Source organism: Dipodomys merriami, unplaced genomic scaffold (genome assembly GCF_024711535.1).
Source record: "Dipodomys merriami isolate MVZ:Mamm:240054 unplaced genomic scaffold, mDipMer1.0.p SCAF_6, whole genome shotgun sequence".
NCBI classification, from domain to species: domain Eukaryota; kingdom Metazoa; phylum Chordata; class Mammalia; order Rodentia; family Heteromyidae; genus Dipodomys; species Dipodomys merriami.
In genome coordinates, this window is record NW_027206179.1 from 15702872 (window position 1) to 15721307 (window position 18436).

At 41.3% G+C, this 18436-nt stretch overlaps 1 protein-coding gene across 2 annotated transcripts; it reads left to right on the top strand.

Moving 5' to 3' along the window:
• The first annotated feature begins 692 nt into the window (after nucleotides 1-692).
• On the top strand, nucleotides 693-18005 carry Arglu1 (arginine and glutamate rich 1). 2 transcript variants are annotated; one of them, XM_070002637.1, is made up of 4 exons: nucleotides 693-1289; nucleotides 7518-7743; nucleotides 10024-10107; nucleotides 17161-18005. In XM_070002637.1, the coding sequence occupies exons 1-4, from the start codon at nucleotides 931-933 to the stop codon at nucleotides 17323-17325; spliced, it is 834 nt and encodes a 277-aa protein (XP_069858738.1). In that variant the 5' UTR covers nucleotides 693-930; the 3' UTR covers nucleotides 17326-18005. The 2 variants fall into 2 exon arrangements, with proteins under 2 accessions (XP_069858738.1, XP_069858739.1); XM_070002638.1 differs by lacking the exon at nucleotides 17161-18005 and having other exon boundaries at nucleotides 9542-10102.
• The last annotated feature ends 431 nt before the right edge of the window (nucleotides 18006-18436 follow it).

Consider the following 18436-nt stretch of genomic DNA (forward strand, 5'->3'; position numbering starts at 1 on the left):
AGATCTGAGGATCACGGTTCAAAGCCAACCCCTGCAGGAAAATCCGAGAGGCTCTCAACTTCAATTACCGTGCCCCCCCTCCCCAAGCCTGGAAACCGAGCTGTGGCTCACATGGTAGAGCGCTAGTCTTCAGCGGAAAAGGCTCGGGGACAGCGCCCAGGCCCCGAGTTCAAGCCCCGGGACCGGCAACAAATAACCAACCAGGTCAAGGGCCATGGCAATGAACGCAGGCTCAGCTCTACGGTACCAGCACACGTCCGTCCAGTGGAACCTGGCGGTGCAGCGGGCGTCCCGCGCGAGGACGCCAGGGTCAGACCCGCAGACCACCCCGGGCCCGCGCCCCCTCCGCCGCCACCTGCGGCCCTCTCCTCCCCGGGGTTTGATTTCAGAGAGCCGGACACACCCGGCCCCTCGGGCCCCGCCCCGGCCCGGCTCGGTCTCCGTGAAATGCAATGGATTCAGTGCATGCAGCGGTGGTGGTACTTTACACCAGGAAACAACTGTCCCCGCCTGGCCCGGGCCGCAGGCTTCCTCCCGGACTGGCGGAGGGAGCCGAGCGCGCTCGGCGGCGCCCGCCCGCCCATCTCCGGCAGCAGCGTCGGGAGGCGGGGCCACGCTCGCCGAGACCACGCCCGCCGAGGGGCGGGGCCACGCCTCGGCACGCTCCGCGCAGGGCCTTATGGGAAGGGCGGCCGGTGCTGCCGCGGCTGCCATCTTAGACATTCCTTGCGTCGCGGCCTTCCCGTCGAGGGCGGTTTCGCGGCGGCGGCGGCGGCTCCCGGGGAGCGGCGGATAGTCGGCGGGCGTCCGGGCGGGCGGCCTTCCTTCCTCCTCCGGCTTCGACCGGGCGGCGGGCCCGTGGCCGCGGCGGGGCGGCGAGCGGAGGCGGCGCGCGGGCCAGGCCGGCGGTTGGCGAGGGCGCCGCCGAGGATGGGCCGGTCCCGGAGCCGGAGCTCGTCCCGCTCCAAGCACGCCAAGAGCAGCAAGCACAACAAGAAGCGCAGCCGCTCCCGCTCGCGGTCGCGGGACAAGGAGCGCGTGCGGAAGCGCTCCAAGTCCCGGGAGAGCAAGCGCACCCGGCGGCGGGAGTCGCGCTCGCGCTCGCGCTCGGCCACCACGGCCGCGTCCCGGCGCGAGCGGGAGCGGGAGCGGGAGCGGGAGCGCGCCTCGTCCCCGCCCGACCGCATCGACATCTTCGGGCGCACGGTGAGCAAGCGCAGCAGCCTGGACGAGAAGCAGAAGCGCGAGGAGGAGGAGAAGAAGGCCGAGTTCGAGCGGCAGCGGAAAATGTGAGCGTGGGGCCGGACACGCGGCGGGATGGGGATCGGGGCGGGGAGATAGCCACGCGGGGTCGGGATCGGGGCGGGGAGATCGCCACGCGGGGTCCGGATCACGGGCTGGCACGCAGGACCGGACATGCGGGGCAGGGCGGAGTCACGCGGGACCGGCGGGACCGGCACGAGGGGCCTGGGGCACGGACCCTCGGGCCGGCATCGGGGGAGTGGGGGTGGAGGGGATTGGATCCGGCCTGAATGGCGGCGGCACCGCCTCTCCCCGGCCTTCGGGGTCGTCCCGGGGGTCAGGCGAACTTGGAGAAGGGAGGGAAGGAGAAAGCGATTTTGGCGCGCGCCGGAGCGTCCCGGAAGTGGGGGTGGAGCCCGGCGCGGCTCGGGCGTCCGCGCTGGCTGGCGAGCGAGCGAGACCCGGAGCCAGCCCGGCCCGCAGGCGTGGATGGCGGTGACGAGCGGCCGCCCGCGGGTCCGCGTGCGAAGGACCCGGGACGGAAGCGCAGCCGTCCTGCGCGTAGAATGGCCCATCGACTTCGGTACCTTCTGCCCCTGCGGTCCTGTTAGAGCCGGTGCATAAGCAGATGCAGGTTGCTTTTTGTTTTTACAACGTGGACTTGTGACGTGTACAGTTTTTACACGCACAGATCTTAGATGTGCGGTGGGACTGGCTGTTTTCCATGAGTTCACTTGTGGGAATATCCTTTCTTTTCTTTGCCTTATAGTCCACCACCGAGCAATGTGAAATTCTGTTATTTTCCTTTGTAGATAGATTTGTTATTTAGAAAATGTGAAATTGCTTTTGCTTGTATGCAGATTTTCTGGGGTGTTTATGGGTACTGGGGCTTGGACTGGGGGCCTACACGCTCTCCTGAGCTTTTTTTGGCCTAAGGCCAGTGCTCTACCACACGTGAGCCACTCTCCACTTCCTGATTCTCACCAGTTAATTAGAGATAAGAGGCTCGGGGACTTTTGAGCTTAGCTGGCTTCAAGCTGCAGTCCTCAGATCTCAGCCTCCTTGGTAGCTAGGATTGCTGTCATTAGCCCCTGGGTCCTCCCCCCCTCCCCCTTCCCCTGCACTTAGGCAGAGTGTTTATTAGGGAAAAGTCAATCCCAGTAAGGGTACTCCCTTGTTACTCTCTTTGGAGCAAATCACATGATTTGAGTCACCTCACAGGTGCTTTGGGGTCTCATAGTAGATGTGGACAACCCAGCTAAATGAACTGTTTCACTATGTAGGATTTTTTTTTAACTTTAAAATTTGTCTTATCCTGGTGTTTTGGATCTTTAGCTCCCACAAGCCATATCAAAGAGTAGAGTCACACTATCTCCACATTCAACAGTCATTGTAGTACAGAATTCTTCAGTGAAGTTTAGAAAGGGCCATGAAGCCTCAGCATTGAATGGTCTTCCTGAAAGGAATTTATGAGTGTGGAATTGTTTAGGAGTTTTCTATTTTCCTGCAGTTGAGTTTTTTTTTTTGTCTTTTGTACAATATAGATTTTTCAACACACCTTGTGACCAAAAGTCAAGTAATTAAGAGGCAGGGGCTGGGTCATAACTGCTTGGCTGCAGCTACTTTGCTGTCATTGTGTACCTTTGAAACATGCAGATCTTTTCAGTTTTGCCACATTGGGAACTGCCAATGTTGGTGACAGTGTCAGCATTTGTGAGTGATATGATTATGAAAACAAAGGTGAAGCAGTTGTTTCATAAACTTGAGTGTATGTGTAGATTTCAGCCCTTGGACCTTGAGTAACACTCCTACCTGTAAAGTTGCAGTTCTCAAATAACTTATCAGTAGAACATGTGCATAGAGCTCTAAGACACCACTGAGATAACCTGTGCCATGGGAAACCCAGAGTTTTATGAAGAATAGTTGCCTTTCACTAGACAGTTAAAGACTTGTAGGAAAAGCAAAAGGAATAATTAGAAGCTTTCAGCAAGTTACATGTGAACGGAAGAGAGAAAAGAGATCTAGGGAGTTAGAACAGGTATGCCATTTGAGATTAAGAGAAACAAACTGCATTAGTGTTTGAGAAGTGGAAAGGCCAGGCTCAACTCCCTTACTGTGCTTTGTGGGGTCTGATGGAAATAATCCAAAGAGAATACTGAAAATACTTGGGCATTGGAATAGAGGGTTGGGGGAAGGAGTTGTAGGTTTACAAACTACTGTTGGTTAGTTTCTTTATTGAGCTAGTATTTATCGAACATTTAATAAGTGCTAGGCACTGTGCTAAGTCCTATTAATAAAAAGATGATTGGCCCCTTCTAAGACCTTCATCTGTCTAAAACACAGGTAATTTTTAATAATTTAGTAAATTCAGTGCCAGTGTTAGGGCTGTATAAAGGAAGCATCTTGGATGGGTAAATACTTGTTGCCTTAAGGAATGAGGATATAAGAAAATCAGGCTAGTTATAAAAGAATATGTGTGGACCAAGAGAATGTGCCCATCCCCCAGTAAAGATCCAGAAAGGAAGTGTTTATAAAGTTGAATAAAGGTGATGTGGACCACAGCGTGGAGTTCTGTAAGAAAGGTAGAGAGTAACTGGAGAGGGAAATAAAGACTGGGAATTGTGGGAGGATTCTTGTATGCTACTTGAAGGATTTGAGCTTACGGTAGAAACAGGAAAGATTCTGAGCAGATAAATGTCATGACAGCCCCACCCCTCTTATTTAAATAGGTTTGTATAGGGTGGAAACTTAAGTTGAGGGAGTAAATTGAGTGGGAGCAGTTGTAAGAGAAAAGTGGAACTGACCACACAAAAAATTAGATGGAGATGTAAGGGAAAGTGTTAATGACCCCTCCCCCCCCAAATGTTGAAGTGCTAAAATGTAAGACTAGTGGTCAAGGGAGAAGAACAGAAGGAGTTCATGGCACTGCTACTGGGATGTTCTGATGCTAAGATTGTAGGGGACTAAGGCCTAGAAGAGAGGCTTCACTTGAGTCAGTAGTCAGTGGAATAGTCCATTCCATATAGTAGATGGAGAAATGACAAAGAGAGGGAAGTAGTTGGTTCAAAGGGTTTAAAGAATCCCAGGTCTGGTTGTGAAATAGGTTCTAACCTTATGGAGGTGGTTTTTCCCTCTTTTGATCCTCCTGTCTGTCTGCTGAGTAATCGGGATTGCAAGCTTGTATCACCATCTCTGATTGCATTTGGAGGCAAGGGAAAGCGTTTTCTGAACAAATAAGAGTTTGTGGAACTATTTTTGAGCTTAGTACCTTGAGACAACAGTACTCCGACCTAACAAAGTTGATGAGACCTTTATGAGTTCTTTAATGCTTCTTTGCTTCTCACACTTTTGCACGTTAGGCTAATAAAGTGCTTATGATCATTAGAGCTTTGAAGTCGGTCAAGGTTCTTAGCCACAGCTCAACAATGTGTAGACTTGAGTCCATTAATTTGAACGTTTTAGACTTTCCATTGATTTCCACCTCATAGGAACAGATGTTAATTTAAATAAAGCTGTGTCAAACTCTTGATGCAGTATTTGGTACTTGGTAATACTAAAAGATGTTGGCCAATAATGATTTTGCAGTTCATGGAAGGTTGGGTCTAATTGGGTTTACCCATAATGCTGTGTGCCCTCACTGTTTTGTCTTTAAAGTGTATTGTGACTTAAAAATACCTAAAACTGGAAAAATGGGAACCTTTGTCTTACATCATTCCCAATTAAAAACTTGAACTATTATTTCAACCTCTACCAGTATCATGGACACCTTGCAAGCCAGAGGCTTGTGAGGAGGGCTGGAGCAAGCACAGACAAGGCAACTTCCTAGCACACGTTGCAGGGGATAGATTAACCTTTTAATTAAGTGTGTAGAAAGGGAAAGATGGGTCAGTGATACTCTAACTGTTTCTGGTTCAAGAAAGATGGGTCAGTGATACTCTAACCTTTTCTGGTTTAAGAAATTAAAGTGTTTTTTCCTTCAGGTTTGAAGTAACATTCATCTTAGTGCCAATAACAAAAAATCAAATTATTAGTGGTCCTTGGGCTTCCTCTTTGCCTGTCTCCAATTCAGCATGGTGGAATGTGCTGTTTGCTCTAGGAACAAATGGAAATGAACAGTCTGTAAACAAGTACTGCGGGCAGGTTCTCATACCCTTTCCTTTGAGCGTGGTACTTCCTCCTTGTCTTTGCCTGGACACTGTCATCTTGCCCCTCTGCTTTGCGATGATCCTGGGAGTAGAGAGGACAGGCCGCTCACCACCATGTTGATTTTGCTTTGGCTATGGCTGTAATCGGCTGAATTGACCTGGCTTATTTTCTGCTTTTGGATCAAATCTTTGAAGGCAGTGGTCATTGGCCATTGTGCTATTGGTTTAGGAATAGCTTCAGCTTTTTCCGGATTCCCTGTTTAAATTGAGAACTTTACTACTGTTGGCAAACATGGGACCTTACCCTATTTTTTTTTCTTGTCTACATTGTGTGGAACATTTAATTTGGAATTATTTTAATTATATTATTCTTAGGAATAAAATACACTTTTCCACCTAATGCTGATCATTGAGGGTTACAGTGTCCTATTTGTTTTTTAAGCTTCTTTACATATATTGACTTCATAAGAATCAGCTGACGTGTAGTGTATATTTTGAATTAATATGAAAAGTTGGCATATGCAAAGGTGGATTATTATTCCTCAAATACCTATCCATATTCCAAAGTTGTCAGTCCTTTATTCCCATAGAAATTTGTTGAATTTCCATGGATGCTCCTTATAATTCATATCTTCATTAAACTTTATCACTAAACTGCTGAGGTAAAGAAAGCTTACTGAAATCCAAATCCTGTAAGTGATTAGAGGTTGAACAGGGAAAGGAAAGTAGTCTTTCAAACACCTTAAAAAAATAACTTAATTACAGGAGGGAGATGTTAAAACAATCCTCACAATTGTTCCAAATGTCTAGGACCTTGAGAGAAAAATCAACTTTCTCTAGTACTTACCTACTGACTCTTTGATGGAAGAAAGCTGTAGAAATCAAAATGAATTTCAATGTTGGTCCGTTGGTATTAGTATAGTATCACTGAATAGGAGGTAAAAGTAAGAGCCCATGGGTGGGGGAATTCATGCCAAGAATAGAATTGAGTGGAAATGGCTTGAAGAGTAAAAGGTCACATAGAAATTGACTGTCTCATACATATTTATGTCAGATGAGTTGGCAAAAGATAAAAGCTACAGGTACTATTTAATCCGTTGGATTGTGGCAATGTTTAAGTATTAATAAATGGTGTCTTTAGAGTTGGGTACTGTGTAAGAGCCTCTAGTTCATATATTCCGCACAAATTACTGTCTCAGCATACTATGTATGAACAATGTTTTGTAATTTAAAATTTCCTGTAGCTGATTTAAAGAAAAAATGGAATTAATTTTAATATAATCTCAGCTTAACCAAAGTAACCATCAACAACTAATGAAGTGGGATACCTGTTGTCATATTGATCTTCAATTCAGACTATAGACACATGTGACTAGTGGGTATCACTGATAACAAAACTTACAAGATTTTCATGAAAATACCTTGATAATAGCAGCATTTTCAGCACAAAAATTTATTTTTAGCAGATAAAGTGGGCTTATAACATAAATGATATTTAAGTCTATAGTCACATGCTTCATTGAACTTTTTCATAATGTATTTTCACTGTTCTATTTTCTTATCTCTAGAGGAGGTTTTAATTAAAAGTCAGTAAAAAGAAAAGGCCAGTAGAAGATACAAAGTTCAAACTAACTTGTCATTTTCAGTGACAGTTATATTACATCAGCCCTCTTAAAGTCTTCACGTTTGTATTTATTCTGTTCTTACAATTGGGGAAATGAATTCAGCCTATTTGAATTGCCAAGACATAATACATTTTCTTTGACTTTTCGGTAACTAAACCCATAGTCTGAGTGGATCAGCAAATTTGATAGATTTTAAAACTATCCTTATTATTTATGACATAATAGATTTTTTGTTTCATATTTAGTTTCTGAGTGAAAACTAATTAGGTTCTTAGTGTATACCAGATTTTCTATATTTAGAATGTGATTGAAAAGTGTTCATATTTATTTGATTTTCTGTATTAACACATTGATAAGTAGTTTCCTTAAATGTGATGCGAAAATGAATTATAAGATTAATTCACAAAATCTGCTTCAGTGGTTTGATAAAGTTTACACCTAGTTTTGTTTTTATCCTTAGGGTTTTTTTTTTAAGTGTCTAAGTTGTTTCTACTTTGTTTACTAGCCGGCAGCAGGAAATAGAAGAAAAACTCATCGAGGAAGAAACAGCTAGAAGAGTAGAAGAATTGGTGGCGAAAAGGGTAGAGGAAGAATTGGAAAAACGGAAAGATGAGATTGAGCGAGAAGTCCTCCGAAGGGTGGAGGAAGCCAAGCGCATCATGGAAAAGCAGTTGCTCGAAGAGCTCGAGCGACAGAGACAAGCTGAACTAGCAGCACAGAGAGCCAGAGAGGTAACGCTCGGTCGTTGGGACAGTAGAGACAGTCCATGGCAAAACTTTCAGTGTTGGGTGTGCCTCTTGCTCAGTTCAGAAAGAGATGGAATACAGACTATCTAATTCCTTTCTCATCTAAACTTACATTGCTGCAAAGAAAGTTAATTTTTTAGCCTATTCAGTAGTGCTGACTGATACATAAAAGTTACTTTTTATAAAACTTAAGGAAACTCATCGATTTCAATGGAACTGGCCTACATATTTGAGAAGTGTTTGAAACTTTTGCCATGGCTGCAGGACTTACATTCTTTTTTGGGAGAGTGGGGGGAGACAGGGAGTGGTAAAGGGGAAAGGTACAAACAAATCCACCTATGACTGTTTGTCACTCTTACCTAGACTGTGAGAGGCTTTTTGCCTGCAGTCAGATGAAAAAGAACAGGGCCAAACATTGAGTGACAGCACCTGCTTTTGATGAATAGGTTTTCTCACTCTTCTTTCTTCTTTTATCTCTCACCCCTCCCTAAATCCTCCGACACAGTGGACTAATTCTAGCAATCTGATCATAAGACCCTCCATTTTCCTAATGTGTTTCAAAGAATCTTTTTTTAGGAAAAAATGTCCAGATTATTCATCCACTTTTTTAGTGTCTACTAACAACTCCTTTTTTTCTCTAGAGAGTTATGAAGGAACAGGTTGTCCTTGTCTGGAGTCAAGCTAAACACATGATTTGTTTTATCAGCAGCTGGAGCAGAAGTTGAAAATGTCTTTCTGTGAGACAGTAATTTGCTACTGAAGCTTTATGGCTTGTTTGCACTGATTACTCCAGGATCCTATCACTTGGTGAAAGTTACTGAAACACTCAAGGCAAATTACTGACCGCACTAAGTGCCCATCAACATAGTTTGCGTAATGAATGTGATTACCCTTGGTGTGGCTATAGAAAGTCCTGCAGTTCTGTTTCTTTTATCTAAAATGTTTGACTTAAAGCAGCACATGGCTCATTGTCACTTCTCATCCTGACATTCCTGTGGACAAGCTGACATTGTACTAAATCTCTGCTTTCTAGTAAACTTCGCTTGTAAAATGCATCTTCCCTTGTCCTGACTTTAACTAGGTAGACATGCCTATATTTATAGTTGATTTCACAGACACTATAAAGTTGAATATATATATATATATTTTATATCAGTGCTTTTAATAATGAAGATATTTTTGGAGTAACTGTGCTATCTTGTAGCGAGTTATTAATCATAGTAAGATTTTTTTCTCTTCATTTACTTTTTGTTTCATATTAACATTTTTGGTTTTTACACGGACACAATCCTCTTGACAGTCTTTCCAAATATTAAAATCATTTGACTCTGTATGCTGTGATCCGAACACTGCCCAAACCATCAAGCAATCTTCATATAGTTTTGCATTATAAAATTTCATTAAATTCTCCAAGAAAAAAAGAGATGACAGAATTTTATTTCCTGACTGTGCATCCCCTGGATTCCTGAATTTCAGTTCAGACTGTAGATGACAATACAAGCTGCCTTTAGAAATTGTCAACATCTGAATGTTAAGTCCATTTGCCCCATGGAAGAAGCCCTTAGTTCCATGAAGTATGGATTACCATTTGTATTTTTCACTAACAGTAAATGTATTTTTCTTATTAATTGTTTGCCTTAGGAATGATGAATTACATTTTTTGTTCCTTCTTACCATAAACATCTGCATTCCTCAGCTCAGCCTTCCTTGTATGTTGTTTCTTTATAAATGGTTGAGCTGCTGATGCAGGTATGCCAAGCTAACAGTACAAATCATTTTAAAGAGGAAGCTGGCGCGTATGGCAGCCGAGGAGCACACTCTGCAGGACACTGGACAAGACAGTAAATATTCAACTTTTAATGCTGATTAAAGGAGTATAGGTAAAGAATACGTAGGTATACATAATTGGTGAGACAAATATTCACTTTATTTATATTTTATATATTATTTTTTTAATTTGGTAAATACTATCCAGTTTTGTAGTTGTCCTTGTTGATTTGTGTGATATTAAAGTATTAGTAATAATGGCCAGGAAACTTATCATTAGGGAGGGTTTAGTCGGTTGCTGTTGGACTGGGAGGGATGATTTAAATTTAGTGCTAGAAACCAATTTTAGTGACTGCGCAGTTTATCATTTGTCAGATGGAAGGTAGCTATAAAGCTACCCTGTAAGTCAGATCAAAAGTTCAGAGGAAGATTAGTAAATATTTATCAATAAAATAAACATTTTGTTTTTCTAACATCTTAACATGTCCTCCCCTTTAGGAGGAAGAACGGGCAAAGCGTGAGGAGCTGGAACGAATACTAGAAGAGAATAACCGAAAAATTGCAGAAGCACAAGCCAAACTGGTGAGTGTGGAATGATAAGAATTTGCATTTGCAAATTCGGTATTTTGTGGACTGTTTTGTGCTTTATCATTTACTTACTTAGTGAGAAATACTTAGGGATACCTGCCCATTAAGGGTTTTCAGTTGGAAACTGGTAGGAAGAGTTAGCCAGACCACCTCTGATCTGGAGAGAACTTCAGTATTTGCAGTGGGGCGCCGGTGGCTCATGCCTGTAATCCTAGTTACTCTGGAGGCTGATATCTGAGGATCACAGTTAAAGCCAGCCCTGGAGTAAAGTCTGCAAGACACTTACCTCTAATAAACTACTCAGAAAACCAGAAGTGGCGTGGTCGATCAAGTGGTAGAGCACTCACTTTGAGCTGAAGAGCTGAGGGATAGTGCCCAGGCTCAGAGTTCAAGCCCCGTGACCGATTAAAAAAAAAAGTGCCTGATCACTCACATTTCATCAGTGCTTACAAATTTATCAGCAGCAACAGTAAAAAGTTGGAATTAAGGGGCTGGAAAGGTGGCTCAGTGGTAGAGCACTTGCCCTGCATGCATGAGGCCCTGGGTTCGATCCCTCAGCACCACATAAGCAAAAAGAAAAAAGCTGGAAGTGGCGCCATGGCTCAAGTGGTAGAGTGCTAGCCTTGAGCTGAAGAGCTGAGGGACAGTGCCCAGGCCCAGAGTTCAGCCCCCACGACTAGACCCCTCCCCCCCCAAAAAAAGTTGGAATTAAAACAGTATTACATGCTGTACTACTTGCTTAGTTATGTTACCCAACCGATTAAGTTTTTTAACTCACTTGAACAAGTGTACCAGAGTAGCGAGTGTCATATTCTATGCCATGGTCGTACTCTTAAATAGGAACACAGACTTAAGGAATTATATGGTAAAGTGATATAAAGGATGTAGAACAGTTTTAAAATTGCAGTAAAGAAGACAGCATAAGAACAGACTGGAGAGATGCTTCAAAACAGAAGAAAATAGGCATTATAAATGAAAACTTTTTTTTGTACAAAACGAGCATAAATCTGAGGTGGAAGTAAGTTTTGCCAAGGATGTCTGTGGTGTGACTGTTTACTGATACTTAGGGCCAAGGACTAAAAGACACAGGCCTCTTGGTTTGAGAGAAACATCTGTAAAGTTGGTCTGAGTAAGTAGAATGTAATGACAGAAAGATATTTCTTCTTAAGACACGTTGTCTGGTAGAGAAAGGAGTGCAAAGTTTATTTTTTTTAATTTATGTTTGTTTATATTTTTGCTTTTTATTTTTAAATGATAGTAAAAAAATACACATGAAGAGGTCTCAGTTCTAATCAACAGTTGATCCCATTAAAAATACAAGAAGGAAAATTGGTTCTAGATTGTGTTCTTCAAAAAGATACTGTGAGTTCATAAAAAAACTCAGTGGGTACACATACACTAGACTCCTTGGTTTGGTATCTCTAGGTATGTCATTGGGGAGGAAAAGTGAACACTTGAGATGTATAGAGTTCAAGTACTGCAAATGCCTGATCTATTCCCATATCATTGTCCAGCTTTCTCCAACATCATGCTGGGTTTGAACAAATGTAAAATTTTTACTGTATAGCCTCAGTTAAGCATACTAACTTTGCTTTCCTCTGGGTGTTGTTTGCTCTTTGGAAGGCACACATGTACCAGATGCAGGGCAGAGAAGCACTGAACAGAAAGCAACTGATATGTGAGGGATTGGAAATTATTTTTAAATTACTTTTTTATCATGCTTGGCCAAAACTACATGTAATACAGTCCACAAGTAAGGCAGTGTTACTGAACTTGAGCCTTATAAAATAGATAAAAAGTCAAAGTGAGGCTTCAAGTGGGATTTTGGCAGGTTGGTTTCTGGTTCTTGAGTTTGTATGGTAACACACAGCTATCTTCCGATAACCTGAATAGTTATTGTGAATATAATGGAGAGCTTTAATTTCCTTTATTTAAAGTAGCACCTAACATTTTTCTGAAGCCTCTTAGTTTTCTCTTAGAATATCCCTGAATTCTAGGTTTTTGAAATGCATGTGAATTGTACTTTTTTAAAATGGGATGTTGGACTTGTCAAAAACGTGATAGATTCTGGTGCAAATGAAATCTTTCTGGGTTCTTCAGGAAGAATGAGATACTGGTGAAAGCAGTGGTAAAACAGGGAAGAACAAAACCCACTCAGTATGTCAACACTTAATCTAAAAATAGATGGACAGGCATGTTATAAACAACATGCTGGTTAGTGTAAGGATAGTTTTTGACTAAGTGGACATTTGTTTGAGGTTGTAAAATGCATACAAATTTATAAATTATAGATTTACAGATTGTTGAAGTATTTTCCCTCTTATCCTGGCCAAGTTCATTGTGCTATGTTACACTGTATACTAAGTGGTTGAGAGAAAAATGTCTAAAAGGTGGCAATTGAAGCTGGGTGCTTGTGGCTCAAGCCTGTTACCTACTAAGGCTGAGATCTGAGGAGATCACCATCCAGCCTGCAATAAGCAGTAGAAAGCTTAGAAGGAGAGAAATATCTCAGTGGTAAGAGTGCTGGCCTTGAGTACAAAAACAAGAACTCCAGGCCCTTGAGTTCAATCTCCAGTACTAGTACAAAAACAAGAAAAAAGTTGGTAATTGGACTGTTTGTAGCTTAAGTGGTAGGGTACCTGCCTAGCAAACTTGAAGCCCCGATTACACCAAATGTAAATGTCAAATATTTTAATTTAGCTTGAGGTGGTAGAGAAACATTAGGTAAGTAATATAAGTATGAAAGACTTGTTCCATGTATATTAAAAAATAATCCTTATTTACAGCTTTTTGCTAATTAGTTGAGGCAACAAATTAACAAGTAATTTTTAGACATTGGTGAGTATATTGACATTGTATGGCTTAGACATACAATTGACATAGTGGCTTAGAGACCAAAAATTGGAAAAAAGAATCAGAAGATGGCAATTATTACACATTCTCAGAAAGAAGAGAATTGATACACTTAGTGAGTGGCGAAAGGTATATAGAGGAAGAGGCAGTCGTAAGGGGAATGTCTTGTAATAGGAGAAGATTAATCAGAAGCACTGTTTCACAAGCCTGTGAGGGAAACTTCAGTATGCAAAAAGGAATGAATGACCAAGACCCCCAAAAAATGGACTCCAAGGAAGATAGCAATTAGGGTATAGAAAACTGAAAGAGCTACATCCGGATAGTACAGGTTTTTGGTGTGGGATTTTACAATATGAAATATATGACATGAAAATGACAGTTAATACAGCAGTGTCTGGAGTTCTGAGTTATTTTCACTTACCCTATCTCAAACCTAACTCAGTTGTTTTCCTCTAAAGCAGTTGTCTTCACTTTAGGGAACATTGATCTCAGGAGATAAACTTGTCTAAGGCTGAAGTTAGAAAATGATGTGAAGTTATAAAGATAACTGGAGGGGACATAAAATGAATTGGGATGAAAGGAGTAGAGCCATCAGTAAGCTGTGGGTGAAAGGAGGTGGGACAGGAAACTGGGAGCTTTGCTGTATTCTTTCTGTCCACAGTCGTAGATATGAGGATGAACCATCCTAGGCCTCAAGGACGAAGGACTTGCCCTAATGGTTTAGTGTTTGTGAGGGAGGTATAGTCTTTGGCGTCTACAGTGTCACCATATCATCCTGTGGGTGAGCTTAGTGTTCCCTAACCCTTGTGTAAATAGTGTTTTCTTGATAAACATGAAACAGGAGGGGAAAAACAGTGTGCATATTTTTTGGCAAGCAGTGTCAGTGAGGACAGAGGAAGTCAGTTAGAAGCTAGCACTTAGCAAGGAGGTATAGAATTAGAACAGACTTCTAGATGGATGGACAGGAAACCAATTTTTTCATCATTAGAGGGTCATTAAAATGAAAAAGGACTTTGGGTTTGTGTTGGATGAGTTTTATCTGCCAAATGAATAGAAAGCTATAATAGAATGAAATTCAAACACTGTTGTTCAAGCCAGGTTATTTGCCTGTTCAGTTTAGTTGTTTAAATTGCTGCATTATTAAGTACTTCTGATTGTCATATATTTTTGGCATTGCAGTCTAACCCTGTTACTGTACAGTTCCAATAAACTTAGACCAATCCTCTGTACATACCATAATTAAATCTTAGTGACTTAAAATGAAATTTATTTACTATCTAAATGCAGCATAATTACTATTTTCCGTTTATTAAGTTTGATTTGCTTTAAAGTTTGTGTGTATGTGAATGAAGTGAGGTGGTTTCTGGGGCATGAACTCACGTGGGGATAGTTCCTGAGCTTCTTTGCTCAAGGTTGGTACTATATCACTTAAGCTACAGCTCCATTTCTGACTTTGTTGTTGTTATTGTTCACTGGAAGTGAGTCTAATGGACTTTTCTGCTTGGGCTGGCTTTTAACTGAGGTTCTCAGACCTCAGACACCTGAGTAACTAGGGTTATCGACTTAAGCCTCTGGCAGCTGGCCAAAATTTAACCTTTTGTCATCTGACCTGGTTCAATTTTTCTTAAGAAGTTAAAGTCCCTCTGCCTTTTCTAATCTACTCCCCATCCCTACCTCTAAAAGGCATACTCACTTACATTTGTGTTTTTCAAAAATTCCTGGAATGCATCTTTAGGAAGATCTAAACATGTAATAGTTTTTATTCTCCCCTGACTGCAAAAACAATACATTCTACTTGATAGTTGTTACTTTGCTGTTTACTACTGTATGATTTCACTTGACATACTTTAGAGCCTTTCCTCACCCCTGGATGCATCCTTTTTTTTTTTTTTAACAGCTGTGCAGTGTTCTGTTTTATATTTAGTAATCTTTTTACAATTAATGAATGGAGAAGTACGTGCATGCTTGAGTGCATGCCAGTACTAGGGCTGGCTTTTTCACTCAAGGCTAGTGTTCTTAATTGTTGAACTATTCCCCAATTCCAGCTTTTTGCTGGTTGATGAGAGATAAGAATCTCTGAGATTTGTTTGCCTGAGCTGGCTTCAAACATTGATCCTAGGATTGCAGGTATGAGCCACTAGCACCCTGTCTTAGAAACATGGATTTTCTTGTGTACAAGTATGTTTATAAGAAATTCCAGACACTAAATTAGTTTGATAAAAATGTATACATGAAATTTTGATAGGTCAAAATATTATTTATTAAGATAGCATGTGGTGTCACATTTCTGTCAGTATGACAGGGTCAGCATAGAACTTGCCTATAGGTTGAGGTGTAGTCCCTTTACTTTCCAAGCCTCAGTGCTCTAATGTGCTTTATCCTTGGTACATATACAAAAAGATCTCTACTCAGTTATATACACTTAAACTCTTATCCTATACAGGGGATGATTTATTAAACCTATAAAGTAAATCACGTAGAGATAACAAGAAGGGTTTTAAGAACATTTTATATTGTTTTCAAGATAGGGTCTCAGTGTTTAGTTCAGGCTTATCTTGAACTCTTTGTAGCTGACCTCAAATTAATCATCTTTTTTTGGTTCTACCCAAGTGCCAGGATTACAAGCCTGTACCAACAGGCTTGGCTCAGATAAGTCATTTTGTTTTAGTTATTAGTGAAAATCTAAAGAAGATAATGGTAATTTGAAATGGGTTTAGTAGTTCCAGTAGAATAATGGAAGTTGAAGCAATGACTTAAAATTTTACTTGGGCCAGGCATGGTGTAATGTGCTTATAATCCCAGCATGCTGGCTGATGTAGGGAAATTGTGGTGTTGGTCAGCCTGGACTATAGCAGAATCCTAAAAAATATTAATTAAAAATATAAATAAATAAATGAGCTTTTACTTTGGCTAGGAAGGAAAACAGCTCAGAAGAGTGAATGTTAGCCAGGTGCCGGTGGCTCACGCCTGTAATCCTAGCTACTCAAGAGGCTGAGATCTGAGGATCACAGTTCAAAGCCAGCCAGGCAGGAAAGTGTGTGAGACTCTTAACTCCCATAAACCACTAGAAAACTGGAAGGGGCACTGTAGCTCAAGCTTGCCTTGAGCTGAAGAGCGCCAGGACAGCGCCCAAGCCCAAAGTTAAACCCTACCACTGACAAAAAAAAAAAAAAAGTGAATGTTGTAGATTGAGGGTAGATAACTGAACATTTTGAGGTTACAACCTGCTTTCTCGGTAATAAATTATACCACTCACTTTTGGGATTGAAAAGTAGTTGTGAGAGCTCTACACTGTACCTGTCCGCTCCTCACTATCTCTAGACAGGATGTCCAGAACTATCTAGTTGATGACTTTGGGGAGGCATGATACAACAAAATGGCTTGAATGAATCTTGGTAAAGTGAGGAAACAAGAAGGCAGTTGGTTACTTGAGACTGAAGGGATTTTAAAAGACCTTTTTATAAAAATTAAATTAAAAAATGAAGTGCTGAGCTGGGTGCTGGTGGCTCACACCTATAATCCTAGCTAAGCTACTCAAAGAGCTGGCATTTGAGGATTGTGTTTTAAGGCAGCCAGGGCATGAAAGTCCCTCAGACTTAATGGCCAATAAAATGACTCAGAGCCAGGTGCCCATGGTTCACACCTGTAATCCTAGCTACTTAGAAAGCTCAGATCTGAGGATCAGGGTTCAAAGCCAGCCCAGGCAGGAAAATCTTTGAGACTGTTCTCTCCAATAAACCTCCAGAAAACCAGAAGTGGTGCTGTGGCTCAAGTGGTAGAGCACTAGCCTTGAGCTGAAGAGCCGAGGGACAGCGCCCAGGCCTAGAATTCAAGCCTGTCATGACTGACAAAAAACAACAACAAAAACAAACAAAAAACAAAATAGAAAAAGCCAGAAATGGCACTGTGTTTCCAGTGGTAGAGCACTAGCCTTGAACACAAGGAGGCTCTGTCTGGCACAGCACCCAGGCTCTTGAGTTCCAGCTCCAGGTCAAGCCAAAAAAAAAAAAAAATACAGAAGTACAGTTCTTTTTTGTTCCTCTACTATTTACTGTCTGGTGATGAAAACTAGGTAAGTTTAAGTAAACTTCAGAAATCTGCTGTTTGTATAGTATTGATTATCAGTTGTCACCTTACATATAAGTGAAGGTAAGGAAATCATAAAAATTTACAAATTTTTATTTTAACTTGCAGGCTGAAGAACAATTAAGAATTGTTGAAGAACAAAGAAAGATTCATGAGGAAAGGATGAAACTAGAACAAGAACGGCAACGACAACAAAAAGAAGAACAAAAAATTATCCTGGGCAAGGGGAAGTCCAGGCCTAAACTGTCCTTCTCGTTAAAAACCCAGGACTGAATGACAGACTCTGAACTTTTTACAAAGAAAACCAGAAAAACTTTGTATTGTAGCTTCATGTTGAAGTGTTTTTTTTTTCTTTTCTTTTTTTTCTTTTTTTAATTTGGAAAATCTGAAAAGTTAGCTTGTTCTAATAGGGGCTATGCCCTGCAATCCCTTTTATCCCCTCCTTCACCCTGAGCTTTGATGAGTCAAATCCTTATCAGATCATTGCTGTCTTGTAAACAGTGCTATATTTTTCACTTGTTTGGGTTCTGCATTGGTGGTCTGAAAAAGAGCAGATCACTTTGTTAACTATAAAATGGTCTGATAAGGTTTTTACTGGCCACTGACTTCAGAGTTATACTCTGTTTATTCCATCAATAATGCTGGTTTTGCTGACTTTTTGTTTTTTATACATTTATAAAAAAAAAAAAAAAGGAAAAGTTGGTGATTGCATTGGAAATCCCAGGGTGTAAATTGTGCAGTGCATTGTTAAGCCAGTGTCCTTGTGATGCTGACGCCCTTGACGATCCTGATGCAGGTAAGGAAACAGTTGGACAGCTCTGGTAACCAGAATACGTGTGGACAGTCAGTATTGTCTCTGTTCAGCTTGTGTTTACTTCACTGACAAAATCAAACCAGCATTCCCCATTGTGTAAATAAATGATTTTGCTGAATAAAGTAAAGTCTTAAATTCATATGTTTAAGCAATTTTTTTTAAGTTCTGTTAAGTAATAAAAGCGGGTGGTTTCCTTTTTGATGGTCAATTAGAAGCCTTAGAATTAAACCGTATTCTTGTTTATACTTTTAGGGTCTAGATACATTGAATATACTTAACAAGTTGATATTTAATGGCTATTTTTACAAATAACCTACTTTATGAAGATAGAATAATTACTTCAAGTGTTTCCTTTAAGACTCTTTGAGCTTGTGCCTCTTTTAGGAATAAGTTATCACCACTAAAGATTATGGAGTATTAGATCACTTTTCAAAGGGGCCATCAGAAAGAATTTAGCTTTTGTTATGTTCTAGAAGGCTAAAGCAGTCAAGTTATCCTTGCATGTTTATTTGGGGGGACCAAACCATTTAAAAATCATATCCTTTTATGCATGTGAAATCTTACAGATGA